General features: G+C 58.3%; 1 protein-coding gene and 1 long non-coding RNA gene across 2 annotated transcripts; one reads left to right on the top strand and one right to left on the bottom strand.

Moving 5' to 3' along the window:
• Positions 1-3865: 3865 nt before the first annotated feature.
• On the bottom strand, positions 3866-5260 carry LOC121348584 (ammonium transporter Rh type B-like). Its single transcript, XM_041458287.1, has one exon. It carries the CDS (start codon positions 5258-5260, stop codon positions 3866-3868), a length of 1395 nt encoding a protein of 464 aa, XP_041314221.1.
• Positions 5261-14310: 9050 nt separating this feature from the next.
• LOC121348634 lies at positions 14311-15624 on the top strand. The gene is made up of 2 exons (XR_005954381.1): positions 14311-14706; positions 15175-15624. It is a non-coding gene; the product is annotated as an uncharacterized LOC121348634 (long non-coding RNA).
• The last annotated feature ends 4362 nt before the right edge of the window (positions 15625-19986 follow it).

The raw sequence follows: 19986 nt of genomic DNA, 5'->3' as shown, positions 1-19986 counted from the left end.
CTGGAGCAAAGTCCCCCCTTCAGTGACCTGTCAGCACCTTCCCAGATAAACCAGAGCAAAAACCACCTCCCTTTACTACCCTTCCCTCACGGGCAGCTGCTGCTGGGAACCTGGTGTGGCAGTGGGAATGAGTGCATGGAAAGGAAGGAAAGAGTGAAGGAAGGAGCAACAGGGAGGGAGGGGGAAAAACGAGGTCGTTGTGATGGTGGAATCACAGCAAAAACAGCCGGAAAAAGGAAACAGGCCCTGAAAAGTCAAATAAAAATAGCAGCGAGGCGAACCCAAGTGTGCAGCACATGGGAGTGAGCGCATTTCCTTCGAGGGCAGCACCGCGCGCTCCCGGCTGCTCCGGGGGGGTGCTCTGATGTGGCTCCAGCCACTGCCATGGCCCCCCCAGTCCCCCCGTGCTGTGCCAGGCACTTGGCAGCAGCTCAGGGCCCAGCCAGCCCCTGCCTTGCCCGGGGTCCCCTTGTGCCCTTGTGCAAGCCCTCCGTGCTGCAGCCGCCGGGATGCGGCAAGGGCTGCACACGGGTGTGGGAGCTGAGGGGACGCAGGGGTTGGGGGCTCCTGGCCGTGCCCACAGCCCCGCCCTGTGCCCTGCCTTGTGCCCTGTGCCCCCGGCTCGCTCTGCCAGATGCATCCGAGCGCTGTGCGAGCAGCACAATCTCGGCTTCCTCCCCTCCCCGCTGGTTTTGCAATCACAGCAGGGTCCCGCTGGGAGATGGGGGTTGGTGGAGTGGCTGCGGGGACAGGGATAGGGGCGAGGATGGGGGCTGGTGCTCCCTGCCAGGACCTGTGGGCTGAATCCCAGCCCAGCTCGGGGTAAGCTCAGAGGCAGCAGCAGAGCCCAGCGGGTGGGGCACTGTTCTGCGGGACAGTGATCAGAGTGGGGTACCGTGCCCGGGGCCTGTACACGGGTGCAATGCCCAGCTGCTGTGCTGTGGGCCCACACCAGGGTACCGTGCCCAGGAACTGTGCGTGGGGAGCTTTGCCGGGGTCCACACTGCGGGACAGGGACTGCTGTGGCTCCACAGAGACACATTTCAGCCTCCTCACCACCACTGTCCCACTGAAACACAGCTGTCCCCAAGCCATCACCATCTTGGGGTGCCAGCAGCCCCTTTTGGCTCTGGGGGACCCTTGCCCACATAAGCCCTCTGCTTCAATCCTCCTTCCCTCTGCAGCGGGGCTGGGGACCCAACCCCTGGCAGCCCTGGCACACGCAGGCTGTGTCCGACGGAGCAGAGCAGCGTTTTGTTCTCTCCCATCTCCCTGCAGCTTCGTGAAGCTGCTGAAAGCCCAGATTTACAGTGTGATAAACGCTGGAGGCTCTGCAAAATATCTGACTGCTCCATCCTTTGGAGAGCGACTGGTTTGGAGGAGCGGGGAGCTCTGGGCAGCACACCCAGAGGCAGAACAGCACAGCGGGTCTCAGGGAGGAGGGATGGCCGGGACTCATGGAGCCGTGCCATGACCCAGGTGGGTCCCAGCACCCCTGGCCAGGGGTCACCGGGTGCCTAAGCCCCCGTGGGCAGTGGGAAAGCGCCGACCTCCCCCATAATTTCTTGGGCCTCTCGCTGGTTGTTGGAGCATCTGCCGACCAGATTGTGCCGCGGCGTGCCGGGGTGCCCGTGCCAGGACATGCCAGCCGGGAGGCGGGGTGTGCCCAGGCCCGGCTCCGGGTGTGCTCCCCTCCCTGCGCCCTCATTGCTCGCTCCCCTACTGGGTGCCGCGGGCTGCTCAGCGGGAGCCTGCGTCCTCATCCTCGCCGGGAAGGGCTGGGAGATGCTGGAAAGCGGCTGCTCCGCTGTCTCCGACAGCAAGAGGTTCGCAGCCTCGGGGCTGTGCCTGCATGTGGGTGTGAGAGGGTGCTGGGGTGTGTGTGCACAGATGTGTGTGTGCATGTGTGTCCGTGTATCACATGTGAGTGTGTACACGTGTGTGTGTACACATGTGTGTGTGTACATGTGTGTGTGTACACGTGTGTGTGTACACGTGTGTGTACACGTGTGTGTACATGTGTGTGTACACGTGTGTGTGTACATTTGTGTGTGTACGTGTGCGTGTGTACATGTGTGTGTACCTGTGTGTCTGGGCACACGCCGGGGCTGTTGTGAGTGTGTGCAGGGCTATGCACACACGTGTGTGTGATTTCAGGTGTGTAAACGCCTGTGCACGTGGCTCCCCTCCACGGCTGCCTCCCGACAGGGTGTCTGAGCCCGCGGTGCCGCTGACCCCGTGTCCCTCCTCCCCGTGCCGGAGCTGCCGTCGGGACCGGCAGGCCTCGACGCGGGGCAGCCGCGGGCCTGGGCTGCCGGGCCCAGCAGGAGCGAGGGCTCTCCGGGAGGCTGGGTGCTGCCGATCGGCCCCGATGGGATCGCGGCTCCCCGGGCGGGTGCCGGTCCCGGCGGCTCTCGGCGCCCAGCGGGAGCCGGGCACTGCTGAGAGCCGGGCTGGTCCCCGCTCCGATGGCTCCTCGCTGTCATGGGGCACATCCACACCGAGCTGTCAAGAACATGAGGGGCTTCTGGGGCTCGTTTGGGGAAGGGGGAACCGAGCTGCCTCCCGCCCCCAAGGCCCCTGGCCCCACTGCTCAGCCCGCAGCATCCTGCGCCGGGGCCCATTGTTCGGCCGCGCCGGGCTGCGGGGCAGGATTTCTTTGTCAGAGCTCGGCAATATTTTATTCTAACAATTAACCAAACACGCCCGGCCCCCCAAGCCTGTTTGTGATTATTGGAGGGCGAATTCCCCAGCCTCTCTCCCTCTTGGTGTTGGCTCCGCCTGGGGCTGCACCGGGTGGAAGGGATCCAGCCCCTCTCCCATCCGCTCAGGGCTGGGGACCCCCAACCTCGCCGACAGCCCCCCACTCCTGCAGCCAGCGCTGGGGGGCTCGGTGACCCCCTCGGGAGCCCGCGAGCATGGCCCGCATTGTCTCGGCAGCAGCGGGATCCGGGGGGCGCAGGGGCAGCGGTGACTCTCGGCGGGGGGATGTGAATCACAGCCCTCGCTCTCCGGGCAGGATGCGGCCCCGCGCTCCCAGCTTGCCGCATGCCAGCCACGGACCGCAGGCTTTGTCCTCCGCAGGGTGGAAGCGGCTCGCTGCCCGTGGTGGGATGGGATGGGGCCACTGCTCTTCCTGGGATGCTGGCGCAGCTTTCCCAGCTCCAGCTTCAGGGTGGGATGAGGGTGCTGTGGGCTGCGGGTGCCTCCTGCATCCTGGCTCTCTCCGAGGCTCCTCGCCGTGCTTGGGCTGCATCCTCATTACTGCGCCAGTGGTAAAAAGAGTTGGCGCTTCCCTTCGAAAACTCTCCTGGAGGGTGAATTGCCCAGCTCAGGTTATCAGATCCCTGTAAAGTCCTTGCCTGGGGCCATCTCCCTGCTGCTGCAGTTCCACGTTCCCGACAGCGGATACTGAATTCCTTTCCTGTAGCTATGGCCTGAGCTAGCAGCCTCCTCCAGGTGCTGTCCGTGGGCAGGGGAATCTGGAGCTCAGGGTCGGGGTGAGCACTGAGGGTGATGCTGCTCGCTGGGAGTGAAGCAGCCGAAGCCAGTGCCCTGCAGAGTGGCATCTGTGTTTATTGGGGGCTATTAGCCATCCTGGGGGAGACACCCTGAGCAGGTTTCTCTGGCTGCTGCCGGGAGTGAACGGATGCTGGGAGCCACTGGGACACGGGAGGGGGGGCTGCAGCTGCAGGGTGGGAGGACAGAGAGGTGACCTGTGCTACGGTGCTGACCCAGCTGTGCCTGCATCCTCAACAGCTGGCTGCAGGCATGGGGCAGGAGTGAGAGCAGGCAGCATCTCCTGCCTGCTGACCCTGCCGGTAACATTCCCTGTCCCTCCCTGCTGCTGCACGCACGCCACTGCCTAAACCTGCTCCTTCAGAGCCAGGGCACCTTCCTCAGCGCTGCTATCCGGCCCCGGGCTCTCAGTCTGATCGTGGATCTTAAAATACAGCGAGTCATCGAAGCAGAGCCGTTCGGGCGGCCGGGCCAGGCAGGGCAGCCGCAGGGCAGCACCGGTGAGCAGCCCGGCGAGCAGCGGGGCACCGACGGCCACCGCCAGCCCCGCAGCCTGGCACAGCGCCTGCCCGCCCACCCCCCGGCCCCCCCACTGTCCCTCCACCACCCCGCTGGCATTGCCCCCAGTGGGGGACAGCTGAGAGGGCTGCGACCCGGAGGTGTCCTTGGGTGCCACCAGGACGGCCACGACGCTGGCTGCGGCGCCGAGGATGCCGGGCAAGCCGTGGAGGTTGTGGATGCCGCACTGGTCATGGACGGTGAGTTTCCTCGCCAGGAGCGGGGTGAGGAACCTGAAGCCGAGGACACACACCAGGGCTGAGAGGCTGCCCAGGGCAAGAGCGGCCACTGGTGGCATGGCCATGTCGGCCACCACGCCGATCGCCACCCCGCCGGCCAGGCTGCCGTTCTGCAGGTGGCCGGGGCTGAGCTTGCCGTCCCTCTTCAGCAGGCTGGAGGCCACCACGGTGGTTATGGCACCGGCACTCATGGCCAGGAGGGTGTTTAGGATGGCACGGTGCTGGGCATCGCCAGGTTGGCAGGGGACAGCCACGAAGCTGGGCCAGAAAACCCAGAGGATGAGTGTCCCCACCAGGGACATGAGGTCAGAGCTGGTTGTTGGGATCTCCTTGGGGTGCAGTGGCTGCTGTGTTGCCCTGAAGAGAGCCTTGGACACGCCAAGGCCAAAATAGCAGGAGAAGACGTGGATGGTGATGGTGCCGCCCACATCCAGAACGCCCAGACAGGTGACAATGACCCACTCGCTGGCAAGGTAGATGGGGATCTCACAGGTGGCCATGACGAGCAGCTGGCAGGGGCTGGCCCTCCCCAGGATGGCCCCCACGGAGATGAGCACTGTCACAGCAGCGAACACAGAGATGAGGAGTTTGTGGAGGTCCAGGTGGATCTGGCCATGGTGGAAGTGGTGGAGCAGGCCCTGCAGCACCAGTGCCCACTGCATGGAGAAGTTGAGCAGGAGGAAGTTGTGGGTGAGGGTGCTAAAGCCGTAGCGGGGCAGGAAGGTCAGCAGGAGTCCCAGCCCCACCACCAGCATCACCTGGATGTCCTGGAAGAAGGGGAAGGTGCTGTAGACCTTGTTGGCCACCAAGTTGGTATCCTCCCCTTGCGCCGAGGGCTCATCATAGGTGACGAAGAGGGCAAAGAAGAGGAGCAGGGCGCCTTGGAAAAGCCCCAGGAAGAGGGGCAGGAGGCGACGGGGATAGGTGGAGGGTGGCACAGCCATCCTGGAGTGGACAGGAGGGGATGGTGGTCAGTGGTCAGCAGGGCACTGGTGTGAGGTGACAGCCCAGCAGCGCTTCTGGGGTGAGCTCTGCTTGTTCCTACATCAGGGGTTTTATGGCCACGGTTAATTATTAACCAAAGAGCTAAGTTTATGTTCCAGAAGAGGAGGGGTTTGCCCCTCCCTTCTTTAAACACAACACTCATAAAGTAACCACATGTTCTTGTTTGGCCGCCATAAAAGTGGACATGAGGGGCATTATGATTTCGAAGGGAAACAAGAAAAACCTGTGGTGGGGCAGATGAGGGAGAAGGAGTTTGGTGAGGAGCTGGCCAGGAATGGGGGTACCACGGCACTCATCCCCATTTAACTTATCCCCATCCAGGAATGGGGACCTCCCTGCTGCAGCCCTGGAGTGCTGCTGGCGGCTCAGACAGTGCCAGCTCCCGCTCTGGCTCTGCCACGTTCCGCTCCAGGTTGGCTCTGGCACTGCCACCACCCCATTCTGTGGGATGATGCACGTTTTCCTTATCCACCACTTGGATTTTGCAAAACGCCATAAAGCTCCAAAGCCAGGGCTGCAAAGATCGTTTTCTCACAGGTTTGCATTGGCTTAAATGGCTGGATATTCATTAACAATTAGCGCGCGAGAAAAACAAAGCCCAGAGCAGCCAAGCAGCTACCCCGAAGTTTCTGGGTTGCTGCTTAGTGTGACATTTTGCCAGTGAATGTTTGGAAAAAAAGAAATTAAAAAAAAATATATGAGAACCACAAGAACAAAAGGCAGAAGGGTTGGTAAATATTTGTTCCAGAGAGGAGATATTTTTGTGCTGTCCCTGATCTCAACACCCCTGCCGCGGGCGCTGGCTCCGCGCCGCTCTTCGTCATTGTTACTGGAGGATGAGGCAGGCGAGGGCGCAAAATGGGAAACAATTGTTGAATAATCTGCACGAGGCTCCTCTGCCAAACCCTCCCCGGCCATTTTTCAACCCAAAGATGCTGGAAATGGGGGCAACAGAGAGGAGGAGGTGGTGCTTTGAAGGCAGTGCCTTTGATGGGTGAGATGGGGCTGCGTTGCACCTGAGCCACGGCCAACAGCAACAGAGGGGTGGTGGGAGCAGTGGGGGTTTTGGGATGGGAGTTGGGATGTTTTGTCTGCCCCTAACATGTCCCTGCTGCATGGCTGTGGTGCTAACAGCAGTGGATACTCCCGTGGGGATCCTTCACCCAAGGAAATGTGGGGCTGGGGTCTTCATGATGCCATTCAGATCTTTGCTGTCCCTGAGGTGGCTGGGGATGGGATGGGATGGGATGGGATGGGATGGGATGGGATGGGATGGGATGGGATGGGATGGGGTGAGTAGGCAGGATGCTCCCATTGCTCCTGCCTCTGCCTGCACAGGGGCACAGCCTGAGCCACCTCCTGTGGCTGCTGCCAGCTCCACCAGGCAGGGGCATGAAGGACAAAGGGTGCAGGCAAAGCCTCCCCTGGTTGCTGGTATAAAAATGGTAAAGAAAGGAGATTTTAGCCCCCAGTGCCTCACCTGTGACCCTTTGCACATCACACCAGCCCATCAAGGGGATTCCCAAGGAGCCAACCTGGTACAGTGAAACCCCTTTGGCTGACTGTGGGTGAGATACAAAGATCTGTGGGAGAGATGCTTGAGGCAGGTTGTGCTCCTGTGATGGAGAGCTGGGCTGCTCTTACAGAGCTGAGGAAACATTTTGGCTCTGGGTCAGCAAGGATTGGGCTGCTCTCAGGGTGGCTAGAGGGGGGTGCTGCCTGCTTGCTCCTCTCCAGCTCCCCACAGCATCTCAGCCTTCCGATTCCTGCTTTGATATGCAGATTTTTAAAGGCGTGGTTAAATCAAATGCTAAAAGGAAAAGCTATGGATCAGGTCTTGTAAGAAACACAGTGCTTGGAAGACTTCAAGGTTATGGCTCAGTGCCTCCTGCAAGGAGGAGGAGGAAGATGCCAGAGGGATGCATCTTTCTGGAGCATCCCAGCACTACCAGATCTGCTGGAGAGGACAAAGAGCACATTGGGAAACTTGGGATGTAAATGCTCTCCTGGATCTGGCCATCATCTCTGGCAAGGGGCAGAGGCTCAGGGCACCAGGAGGTTGGGCTCCCTCGCTGGACTCTGCCAGGTCAGGAGATGCTGGGGACACAGGGGGAAGCTCCTGTGCAGAGCTGGACTCAGGGCTTGGGGAGTACTTGAGGGGGTGACACGGCTCACTCAGTGGCAATAGGGAATTGCAGGGTGTGCAGGATGTCCTTGACACACAGTCTTTTTCCACTTGGAAATCTTGCTCTGGCAGCACTTGGGGATTTGGGATGTGTCTCTGGGCTTTTGGGATTCCCTGTGACCCACAGCACCTCACATCCCTACCAGCAGCACCCTCAGCTTTGCCACATCCACAGGGCCAACAAACAGCATATTCTTTTGATGAGCTGTTGGGTACCACAATCCCCATCCCTTGGGAAAAGGCCATCCTGTGAGCCTTTCAACGCCCCAAACCATATGAGGCACAAAAAGCAGTGATGCCCAAGTTCTCCCCGGACCAAAGACCCCGCAGCATGAGAGGGGGAAAACCCTGCTAGGTTGCAGATTAAAAAATAACCTTTATGGCACCCATAAAAGAAGGTCAGAATTCCAAGAGGTCGCTGGGAAGGTGAAAGTCCCCCCAAGCTCTGGAGCACCCCTGAAGGCAGCGAATGATTAACCCCACGGTGCAGGGTGCACCACTGGGATGCCACGGTCCCTGTGGGGAGAAGGTCCAATCCCTCCAGTGACATTTCCAGGCACACTGAGTTTTCTCTTGGCACCAAAGGACAAGGGATGGAGGAAGCATCTGGCGAGGGCCTGGGCAGCAGGGAGGGAGGGGAGCATTGAATTCCACCCCCCACATCCCCCTTTCACTGGGGGGGGCAGTTGTTGTATGGCAGGAGGACTGGGGAACCATTTTAGCAGGATCCACGCTGGGACTGCTGGAGGAGTTCCCCGCTGAGGGCTGGATACAAAGAAAAGCTGAATTAACCGAGGGTCATATAAGGCAACAGGATCTGACAGATCCGAGCCAATATATGCTGGCAGCAGCCAGTCCATGGCACTGTGAGAAACACTCCTGCAAATTTAACAAATCCCCATGGTCTAGAAAGTCATGTACAAGAAATTACTAATGAAGGGATCTAGTCATATCTGGATTTCCAGACGTTGGTCATGCTCCCACCGCGTTCTGCAGGCCATATAAGTACATGGATCTGAATCCCGGGTGCTGGAGAGCGGGAGGATTGTTACGATCGTCCTGCCTGACCTCCTGCGTCAGACGAGGGCTCCCGGCGAGGAGGGGATGCCGGGCGGTGGCGGCCGGATCCTGCGGCTGTGCCGGGCTGGGGATGGATGCAGAGAGAAGCCTGAAGGGGAGCAAGGCTTGGGAATGCTGCTGTGGCAGTGGAGGGGCTGCGTGCTCCCATCACCCGGTGGTGATGCGCTGGCACACAGATGGGTGCTGGGCAGGAGGGAGCAGGAGCTGCAAACTCATCCCTGCAGGGCAGCACCGTGTGATGGGAAGGAACTGCTGACAGCACCCCTGACCTGGGCATCACTCTTTAACCCCAGCTCCCTCCAGCCTGGAGCACCCCAAAATTCCCCGTTCCCTAAAGACCCTGCCAGAATCCGGGCCAGAATCCGGGCTACCTGCGCAGCTCCGACTCTGCTCCATCGCCTCCTGCTGCCTTAACGAGCCGGGAGTGATCACCGGCGATGCTTTCGGAGCTCCGGACCAGCTGTGACCCCCGAGCCCCGGTGCCGGCTGTCAGGCGGCGGGCAGGGGGCCAGTCCCCTCCTCCCCAGCCCCTCGCAGCCGGGTCCTGCCGGGTGGGGGGACACAAAGCCCAACAGACGTCACCCCGGCATCACGCGGACCGAGTGGCCTTCTCCATCTTGTTAGCACATTGTGTAACACAACATGTGGAGGCGCTGGGACCGCACACGCATGCACTCCCCGACAGCCCAACCGGGGGGAAAAGAGGGAGGGGAAAAAGAAAAAAAAAAAAAAGGAAGCAATTTAAGCTTTGAATCTTTCTCTTTAAAATGTTCTCATGGCTTCATTAGAATTTGCAGCCACAGAGGCTTTGAAGAACATGGTATAAGGAGTGAAACATCTGGAAAAATTAGGATTAATGAAAACATAATTCCCAAGACTAAAGGAAAGATTAATCCTGCGTTACCACTTGTGTGTTCCACAGCTTTTCCCCAGCTCGTAACACTGAACTTATTAAATCGCCCTGAGCTGAGTTTTCCTTTTCTCTCTCCCTCCCCTATGGAGCCCAATGGAAGCAGCTGATGCCAAATGTAAGGATAACCAACTGTGCTGGCCAGCGCTGCTGCGAGCACACCCAGCCCCGTGCCCAGGTGGGCACCCCCTGCCCAGCACACCTCGGGGGGGTCCCTGGGTGCTGGTGGGGGCCCAGCGGGTTTTAGGGTGCTCTGCTCTGGGCTGGTGGGTGCTGCACCCCACTGGGGCTGCACCTGCTCCTGCCTGGGGCACCGAGCAGGGTGGGCACTGAGCAGCTTGTGGGATGCTGGGGAATTAAAGAGAAATGAATGAGCCCCCTCTCTGCTGCTGGGTGCTTGGCCAGGGTGGGACTGAAGTGGCTCTGAGGTGCTGGTGTCTCTGGGTGGCATTTCTGTGAGAGCAAGGGCAGCCCTGGTGATGTGCCACACTGTGCCATGCTGTGCTCTGCTGTGCTGTGCCGTGCTGTGTCACACTGTGCTGTGCTGTGCCACACTGTGCCATGCAGTGCTGTGCTGTGCCACACTGTGCCATGATGTGCCACACTGTGCCACGCTGTGCCACGCTGTGTCACACTGTGCTGTGCTGTGCCACACCGTGCCATGCTGTGCCATGCTGTGTCACATTGTGTCATGCTGTGCCACGCTGTGCCATGCTGTGCTGTGCTGTGTCATGCTGTGTCACACTGTGCTGTGCTGTGCCACACTGTGCCATGTTGTGTCACACTGTGCCATGCTGTGTCACACTGTGCTGTGCTGTGCCACACCGTGCCATGCTGTGCCATGCTGTGTCACACTGTGCCATGCTGTGTCACATTGTTTCATGCTGTGCCACGCTGTGCCATGCTTGCCATGCTGTGCCATGCCACTCCATACTGTGGTGTGTCATGGCAAGCATGTGCTGTGTTGTGCCATAGAAGGCTGTGCCACACCATTCCATGCTGTGCCATGCTGTGCCATGCCATGCTCTAGCACCACCCCTGCTCCAGGATCCGGGCTGTCACCAGGGGGTTGGGACACGCCAGCCCCGTGCCAGCTGGCAGTGTCCAGCTTTGCCACTGCGGTGCTGGAGGGTACTGGGGGGTCACATTGGCTGTGCCAGCCCCTGTTCAAGCCCCCTGGACAGAGCTGGCCTGAGGTCTTGGGCAGCTCAGAGTGGAGCTCAGTCACACTGAGGGACCCTCTGGGGAAGGTGCTCTGGGGTGACAGACCCCTTGTCCCTGTAAAATCCTGCAGCAATTCCTTTGCCACCAGCAAGTACCACTGGTGGGTGCCAGCGCTGGTTTGGGGTCACATCAGAGGTTTGTCCCTGCAGCTTTATCACCACAGGCTCTGACCTGCACAAACGGGTGGGGCCGGGTCCCTCCCCACAGTGAGGGGCTCTGGGATCGTGGTGCTTCGTGGGAAGAAGGAAAACAAGGAGAGTTCACTCCGCTATGTCTTCATCCTCCTCTCCCTTGGCATGGCGAGGCCGGGCACTGCCAGCTCCACACCTGGGATCAGCCGAGCTCCCACAGCGACCCCGGCAGCTGGAGCCTGCAAGAATCGGGATGCTCCGAAGGATGGGGACAGAGAGCAGCACCCGTTCTGCGAGTCTCTGCCGGGGTTTGGGTGGGCTCTTGCCTGCTGGCTGCTCCCCACGATCTCAGGGTGAGGGAACCAGATGTTTTCTGCATCCCCTCCTTCTGCCCCGGATTATGCCAGGACTGCATCTGGACGGGGCCAAAGGTGTGTTTGACCCACGCACGGGAGAACGGTGCTCCTTTGCCCCAGGCCTGGTGGAAAAAGGCTGCTTTGCCCCACACACGGAGTGAAGGAGGAGGCAGCGTGCCCAGGCCACTCCCCAAGAAGGGGAAGCTCCCTAGGGGCTCAAGGGGATCCCTCTCTCCCTCCTTCCCACGCTGCTGTCCCGCTCAGCTCCAGCTTGTTTTCCAGAGAGGAAACCGGCAACCTTGCTATTATTTTTTTTTTTCTGATTTTTTTTTTTCCTATTTTCCTTTTTCTCGCAGTGTGAGCGGCGGGGCCCAGCTGGGGGGCAGCGGTGCCGGGTGCCGGCGGGCGCCAGGTGCCGGCGGGGCGGCGCGGGAGGTGCCCGCCGGCCGCGGGGGGACAAAGCCGGCGACAGCCCGCGGTGCTCGGGGCCGTATTGTGTGAGCGAGGAGGAGATGGATGAAGGTCACATCCTGCCACTCTTCCGATGCCCGGCACCAGGAAAAAGCTGCGCTTTGTAAATATAAAAATAAACAACAAACTCTTCCCCCCATTTACCACCTTCCCCCCTCCCCAAAGAAAACAACAACAGCCCCCGCGGTATCGCAGCCACCTGCTCGGGGAAGTGATTTTTCATATAGGCAGGAAATGGGGGTCTAATTAAATCTGGGGTCAAGAACATAAAGAGAGGACGAAGTTTATTTAGGAGTCCTCGAGGAGGGCGGGAGGGGGATGCTCAGCAGAGCTGTGGGGGAACCATAGGACGGTGTTTTGGTGGGGCCAGGGGGGAACCTGTGGGTGTTTTGGCCCCGGGGTGAGTGGCAGGGCATCACCTTCCTCCTGCCAGAGGGTCCAGCGTGCCACAGGGGACAGCGGTGGCAGTTCGGTCCTCACCAGGGCAGGGATGCTCTGGGGGACTCCCCAGTCTCCCTATCCCCCTGCGGGCAGAGAAAGGAGCCCGGGGAGCGTCACGCTCAGACCTACAAGAGCGTCCCCAAGCCTTCAGCGAGATCATATGAGGTTCCTGTTTCACAAGACGGAGGATGGCATTTCCATTGTGCTCGCCGGGGATGTGTTGCAACGGGGCAGCCGCTTCCATCCTTTGTCCTCCTCCCCGCAGAGGAGGAGTCTCAGCCTCTGCCAGGGTGACCCGTCACACCCTGCCCCCCCCCTCCCCCAGCCACCAAATTTGGCTCCACTGGCCGCGGCAGCCCTCCCCGGCGGGTCCCGTCCGCAGGCATCGCCCCACCGCCAGCGCTCTCCGGCTCCAAAGGCGCCTCCTTCAGCCGCCGCGCTGGGTGCCCTCGGCCGGGGTCCCCTGCAGGTTGGGGACACTCCAGGAAGGTGACACCCACCTCGAGCCGCTCCCAGCGCTGACCCTGGGGTGCTCCCACTGCCTTCCCCTGCCCGCTGCATGGGCTCCTGTTTAATTTTCACTACCAATTAATAAAGGAAGGATTGACCCCACCAAAGCCCAACTGGGGAGCCCTGGGTGCTGGCAGCAGCCCCAGCTCCCCGGGGTGATGCCACCACCCCGGTCCCTCTCCCATGCCCGCAGCGGGCAGCTTCCAGCTTTTAGGAAGCACTGCAGAGACCTTTGCCTTTGGGTCGGGTGCTCCCAGCCCGGACCCGCTTTCTATTCCCCAGCTGGGGTGTGCCGAATATAAAGTATCACAGCATTGTTAGGAAAAATAATTCAAACCCACCAAAAAGGCCAGCAGCAGATGGAAGGGTGAAATCGGAGCAATTTGGGCTGGCTGTAACCCTTCGTGGGCAGGGAAGGCAGCGTAGGCAGGGGACCAGCATCCCCATCCCAAGCCCTGCCGCTGGAGCTTGCGGGTGTGGAAGGGAAGGTGATGGGCTGAAAGTGTCCCAGTGCAGACTGTGGGCAGGACAGGGAATGGTTTCCCATGGGAAAGGGGGAGCTCGTGCCTGGGGGCTCATAAAACAGGCGGAATTTTAGACAGGCTTTAGGGATGCTGGGGAGTGCCTTCATCCCCGAATTCCTGCAGAAGGATGGGACATCCGATCTGGGCACCACTCAGCCCGCGGGCTGCCCATCCCCACACTGCAGCGGGGCCTCAGGGCCCTTCTGTGACCACCGATGGGACGCAGGTGCCACCCACCACACTGGATGCGTGTCCCCTCCCTGTCACCAGCATCCCGCCGCCGAGCCGGGCACCAGGGGTGGCGCTGGGGACGAGGACGCGTCCCCAGCCGCGGGCCTCGCTCCAGCTGGGCGCTGTTTTGTAAGGACTCCTGGGCCTCTGCGGCGCAGAGATAAGCCCAAGAATTCGCCGTCAGTTCCAAATATCCCGTCCGCTTCCTCCCGCCGTCCTCGCCGCCGCTCCAGCCCGCTTGTCTCATTTCCGCAGCAGCGTGCTGGGGAGCGCTTCCTGTTTTCCCCCCGGCCCCGGGGCGGCGGCGGGGGGCGAGGGGCGCGGGGAGGAAGGGCAGGACAATGGGCGCAGGTCGGGACGGGCAGCTGCCCATCGCCCGGGATGGGGGTTCCTCGGTGGCCCGGCAGGGGGAAGGCGGATGGCAGGTGGCAGCAGCGGGGACGTGGGTCCTGGGCTGAGCTGAGATTGCGGATGGGGTTTCTTTCCTTTCCTTTCCTTTCCTTTCCTGATTTTTTTTTTTTTCTTGTTTTCAAGGGCTTTGCTGTAAATCAACCCAAGCTCCCTAGAGAGCATTGTCGCTGTACCGCAGTGGGAACCCTGCTTCAGCTGGGCGTGAGGACAGGAATGAAGCCGGGTGGAGCACAGCCCTGGGTGGGGGCACCCTGCCCTCCATGGGGCAATGAATTGCTCCCCCAAAAATCGCATTTTAGGGTCCCTGCAGTCAAACCACCAACCACAACCCTCTCCTCCCCAGCCACAGCAGGGGAGAGCAGCATCCCCACAGGACTGCCACCTCCCAGGAGCTGTGTCATGGGGCAGGAGGTTAGGATGTGGCTGCCCCTTCCCAAACTGCTGCTTTGAGACAAGAGAGATCCATTTCGGAGCTCTGCTCACTCGGAGCCCAGCAACCTCCTGCTGCAGGCAGGACCAGCCAGTGGGCAGCCCTGTGTCCCCCTGTTTTCAGGGCTCCTGCCCCGCTCCTGGGCTGAGTGTGAGTGTTTACTCGGTGCCTTTCTCACCGCTCACAGCGTGGCAGGAGTTATTCAAAGGCAGGCGGAAGCGAGCGCAGCAACTGAAACAACAATGAAAAGGAAACAGAGCTCGAAAAATTCTCCGTTCATAAATCAACTGAACTGCAGGTGATCCCTGGGCAGGAGCGAGCTGAGGAAGAGACACAGCTCAGCTCGGCATGGCCAGCAGCCAGGCAGGCTCCGACCCCCCAGGCAGGGATGGGGGAGGCCGGGATTTCCCAGGGTGGTCCTGAGTGGTGCTGGGGTTGCTGTCCGTGTCCCCGGGGCTGCTCATCAGGGACTTTGAGGCAGGTGAGGTGCAAGCATTTCTGGATTTATTTTTATTACAAATTTTTATTATACATCTGGGTGAGAAAGGTGAAGCTGTGCTGGGTGGAGTGGGTTTGTGGGGTCAACATTGCACACACAGGCACACGCCTCCTTTCCAGGCCAGAGGAATGCAAAAAGCCCAGGGATGTGATGGAGTGCAGGGACCGTGCTACGGCCCCTGGTGGCCAGCAGAGCGAGGGGATACGGTAATTTTAGTGTTTGAGGGGTTGCAGTGCAGCTCCATGCTCTTTATTCATCTCCATTACTGCCTTTTTGGGTTGAAATTCATCACTTTGAAAGCAGAGAGCCAAAAAGGTGTGGGTGAGCATGGCTCCAGTCTGTGGCTGTGCCATGGGAGATGTTGGGGTTAACAGGAGATGATCCAGGGCTCTCAGCAGCATCAGGCCATGGCTCCTTGCTGGGATCTCATAAAAGCTTTTTCCTCCTTAGGAAATAGAGCTGCTGGATTGGGACGAGCTCCTCAGTGCTGGCAGCATCTCTGCACGGGCAGGGGATGGGCATGGTTGGAAAAAATCTCCCCCTCCTGCCTCCAGTTGTGTCCTGCAGCATCTTGCTGTAGGCAGGATAGGGGCCAGTTTGGACAAACCTAGCTGTCACCTCTGCCAGCGCCTGTAAGCTGAGACCCAGTCCTGGGGACACCAAAAGGAACTTGTGCTTTTGGGACCAGTGGATGGCCCCAAGGACCAGGCTGGTGACAGTGGGCTGACCTTACAGCAGAGGAAATGACCCAGTTGTGTTCCCCACAGTGGAAAAGCCAGGAGAAATTGCATGTCCCCCTCTGCTGCTATCTGTTCTCTCTCCTGTGAATTCACTGTCATCTTGTCTTTTGGCAGAGCTGGAAAACTGGGAGACCACCGTAAATAAATCCTGTGTCTTTAAGCCGTTTTGTACAGTACAAGAAAATGCACTCGTTGAATTACAGCTTTTTAATCAAATACATGTAACCATGTCACTTAAAGTGCTCGCGAAAAGCAAGGGGAAAAAAAAAAAACCCAACACAATTGGAAGAGCACGATATTAAAACCAGCTGCCTGCTTACCCCCACCACAGTTAATAGTTTTTGAATGTTCTGAATGAGAGAGAAACCAGAGCCAAGCTCCACTTTCATGTCCATCTTTCTGATCAAGCCCTGCCAGACGGGGGGAGCCGGGCAGCCTGGCACAGGGGCGCGGGATGCGGGAGGGCTGCACTCCCTTGTCCTGCTGCTTTGCCCATCCCTTCGGGCTTTCTAGCTGTGGTGATGGGATGTGGGAGCCCACGGTCTTCCTGCAGGCAAAGCAGCTCTGCCTGGCTGGGACCCAGCCTGGAGATGGGAGCACAGGTTGCCCAAGCCATGCAGAGGTGAGGGATGCTGCTCTGGGACGTCTCCACCATGTTGTGTGTCCCCTCCTGACCAAATTTAACCCAATTCTACCTCTTGATACTTCTTCCTGCAAGCTGGCATCACTGCTTGTCCCCCCGAGGCACTGTGCTACCCACAGCATCCCCTCCTCCAAGCACGCCAGTGCAGTCCGTGGTGTCACATCCCCGTGCCCCATTCCCTTGGGACACACATGCCAGGACCTCCTCAATGCCTGCCTCCGGCCTCGCTGGCCACCGACCCCCCGCCCGGCACAGCCTGCCAACCACCCGAGCTGTGCAGTTCCCCCGCAACGTGGACCAATGCTCATTAAGCATGAGGCAGAGACCACCAAATATGTCAAAACACACTTAAAATTTATTGTTTCATACCATACGTTTGAGTCTCTTGAACGCCGGCCAGTGTTTCTCCCTCTCCGCGATGGGGCCTATCTGCTGTCACCGACGCTTTGCGTATATGTGTAGCTCGCTTGCTTGCTGGCTTTTCTTTCCCTCCCCCTTCTTTCTTTAAATGCAAAATACAAACAATTGATGGAAAATGTACATTTGTTCCATATGGGACGGTCGGAGCGTGGAGAGGAGCCAGCAGAGGCATTTTTAGGCAGACTCCTCTCTCCAGCGGATGGCTGGATGGCTTCCCAGAACGGCCCCGCGCGGCCTGGCCTGACTCTCCTGACGAGCTTCAGACGCTCTGTGACGCTCCCACGATGGTGGGGGGGACATGATTCAGTTCCCTGAAGGGATCAACCTCTCTGGGCTGCCGAGCATAGGAGGAGGGAGAGGCTCCCACCAAAACTGCTGCAACATCCCGGAATGGTTGAGCTCGGCTGAGCGGGAGGCGATGGGGAGACTTGATTTAGAACTTGCGTAGGAAGTTGAGTTAGGATGATTGGGTTGTGTTGGGTTAGGCAGGCTCAGTTGGGTTGTGTTGGGTTATGTTGGGATAGGTTGATTGGGTCCTTGGGATAGGTTACATTGGGTGGATGGATGGGTTAGTTTGGTTGGGTAGAGTTGGGTTGGTTTCTTTGGGGTTGGATTGGTTTGGTTGGGTTATGGTGGCTTGTGCTGGCCTGGGTTGGTTTGGCTGCATTGCATTGGGTGGGTTGGGTGGGTTGGGTTAGGTCGTGCTGTGTGGGTTCTGTTATGTTGGATTGGATTGGCCTAGGTGACCTCTGGAGAACACTCCCAAACTTTCCATGACCCTTTGGCTTCCCAGAACCTCACAGCATTGCTGAATCACCTCAGAAGAGAAGCACAAAGTGGTTCTGACAGATGCTGTGGAGCTCAATTGGCTCAGAGCCAGTGAGGAGAAGAAGCCCCCCGAAGTCCCTCATGGTTCACACAACGAGGCCAAACCCACCTCCTTCACAGGGACCTGTCCTCCTCACGGGGCCCCAGCACGGTGCTGGGTGAGCAGGAGTTGGTGTGGGGCTGGGGACTGAGGGTCCAGGGGCTTGTGGTGGCCCTAAGGCAGGGAAAGGAATGTGAGGGCTGGTGGGGGCAACACTGGGAGCTGGGGGGAGGACAACCAAAGCTCCACAAGGGATGTAGAGGCTGAACTTCACATCAATAAAAGTGCTGAAGTGTTTCAGGCTGCACAGATTTCCCAGGTCACATTAAAGAATCCTTGCTGGCTTCTTTCTTTTTCTTTTGCAAAACCTGTAATATTTATGACATCCCAACTCCTGTTACCTGCAGGCGGCTGCCCTCCCCTGCCTGCAGAGAATTCCTGCTGCTGGAAGCAGAGCTGGGGCGGGCACCCAGCCTCACCCAAGTGTTCCTGCTGCCAGGCAGCTCTGGGCATGGTGCAGAGGAAACGGGGCCTTTCCTGTCTGCAAGGAGCACTGAGATTTCCAAACATTTCCTTTCCCAAACTGAGCTGCAAAGAAGAAAGTTGGGGAAGGCTTGGGAGCTTTGATTCTGCTCGACCAAGAAAGGTTGTTCTGAGAACATTTGAAACCTTTCTTTGCATTTCAACCTTTTCCCTTTGGTTAACCTCCCACCACAGAATGCTGTTACCTCTCCAAAGGTTTTGCCTCCCATCAAAAAAAATCTGGAAACTTTTTTTTTTTTTCCAATGCACTTTTTCTCGAGTCAGGAAATGTTTTGGAGCTGTTTCCCACAAACAGGTTTGGTTTTGATAAATCTTTTTTTTTTTTTTTTTTCTGGAAGAGGGGGAGATATAAGTCCCATCACTTGGTCTAGAGCAGCTGCCTGGTGCCACAGTGAGGAACCAGCATCGGCATCTTGTTCCTTTTCCCAGAGATGCCCCCATGCTGAACACGCAAAATACAGGGATGAAGAGGCTCTAATTCCCTGTTCATCCCAGCCAGGATGACTTCATCAAGGCTGTTGTGTCAGTGTTCTCACCCAACGGTGAGCCCTGGGCTGGGATGGCTGGGGCTGCCCTGTGCATCCCATTTGCCCCTGGCTATGCCACAGCCTCAGCCTTGGGAACAGCGAGCTTGGAGCCGAACGCTGCCGGGCTGGGCTGGCTGGCACATGAGGTTTTAATATTTGGGTGGGTGATGTCATCGAGCGCTCCGTAACGCTGTAAAAAATCCAGAACGTCTATAAAGCTGATCTGTGAACCTCCAGCAGAACACACACACACACACACACACACACACACTGGTGTGTGCACATGGACACATGGACACGGGCCCATGGAGGGAGGAATACATGGAGATGCACACACAGATGCATACACACCCATGGATGCACCTACATGTAAGCACAGACATATCCACGGAGAGATGCACGCATGGATACACGTGGAGGAACTCATGGATGCATGTGCAGGCTCAGACACACAAAGGGACAACAAAAAAGATGCAGAAAAAGGAGCAGCACACACATGCAGAGGTGCTCACACATGCACACACACACACAACCCAGACACAGGCACACGGATATCCAGGGATGTTCACACACACACATGCCTGCACACGTGTATAATGCACACAGGGATGGATGGATGTGAGCATGGGTGCATGCAGTGGTGCAGGAACACACAGGTGCTTGCACACCCATCCACATCCATGCACACCAATGCTTGCACACGTGCAGGTTTGCACACGGATGCGTTGGGGTGCACGCACAGTTGCACGCGGGTAGAATCCACTGCCCCTCACCCCCAGGGGACACGGAGCAGATGCCACCTGCCCATAAAGCCCAGGTAGGACCTGGCATCGCCTCCCCCTCTCCCTGCATCCTGGGAAAGCCGGCGGGATGGGCTGTCAGGTTTTCCATTTACCTGTCAAGTACCTTCTCCATATTTCTGCCGTAACGACCTGCTAAAAGCCCCTCACTCCTCCTCCCCAGCCCAAAACCATCCGGCCTTGAGCTTTGGAGAGATTAAGTCATAAAAATCGGAAGGGGCTGTGCAGTAACAGCCCCAGCCTGAGCCATAACGGCAGTGAAATCATCCTCAAACTATGTCAGCTCCAGCCATTTCCAGTCCCACGTCACACCTGAGCCATTGGCATGCAGTGAAAGAAAACACTGGGGGATGGTTTCCTGGCTCCAGAGCAGCTATACAGGGACAGGGACAGGGGAAAGATAAAAATAATACGTATGTCAAAAATATATAAAAGTAACATACAAAAGAATATTGAAAATATATTAAAATATTAAATATACAAAAATATAAAATAAATTCTAGTGTGTAAAATAATACAGATAAACATAGAACTAATATATAATATATGAAACAAGATAGAAAATTATAAAAATAATATGTAAAATAAGTGGTGTGGTTAAAACCCATCAAGGTTCCATCACCCTTCCCAAGGACCCAGCACCTCTCCCAGGTTCAGCTGAGCCCTCTGTCCTCCTGATGGAGCCGGATCAGCCGCTGTGCCACCAGTCTCACCAAACCCT

This window comes from Pyrgilauda ruficollis, unplaced genomic scaffold (assembly GCF_017590135.1).
Source record: "Pyrgilauda ruficollis isolate IOZ18807 unplaced genomic scaffold, ASM1759013v1 scaffold127, whole genome shotgun sequence".
Lineage (NCBI taxonomy): Eukaryota > Metazoa > Chordata > Aves > Passeriformes > Passeridae > Pyrgilauda > Pyrgilauda ruficollis.
This window is presented reverse-complemented; position numbering and strand designations above follow the sequence as displayed.

Excerpts from the sequence above, each read along its gene's own strand:
- LOC121348584 (XM_041458287.1), bottom strand. The coding sequence starts at position 5,260 with ATGGCTGTGCCACCCTCCACCTATCCCCGTCGCCTCCTGCCCCTCTTC.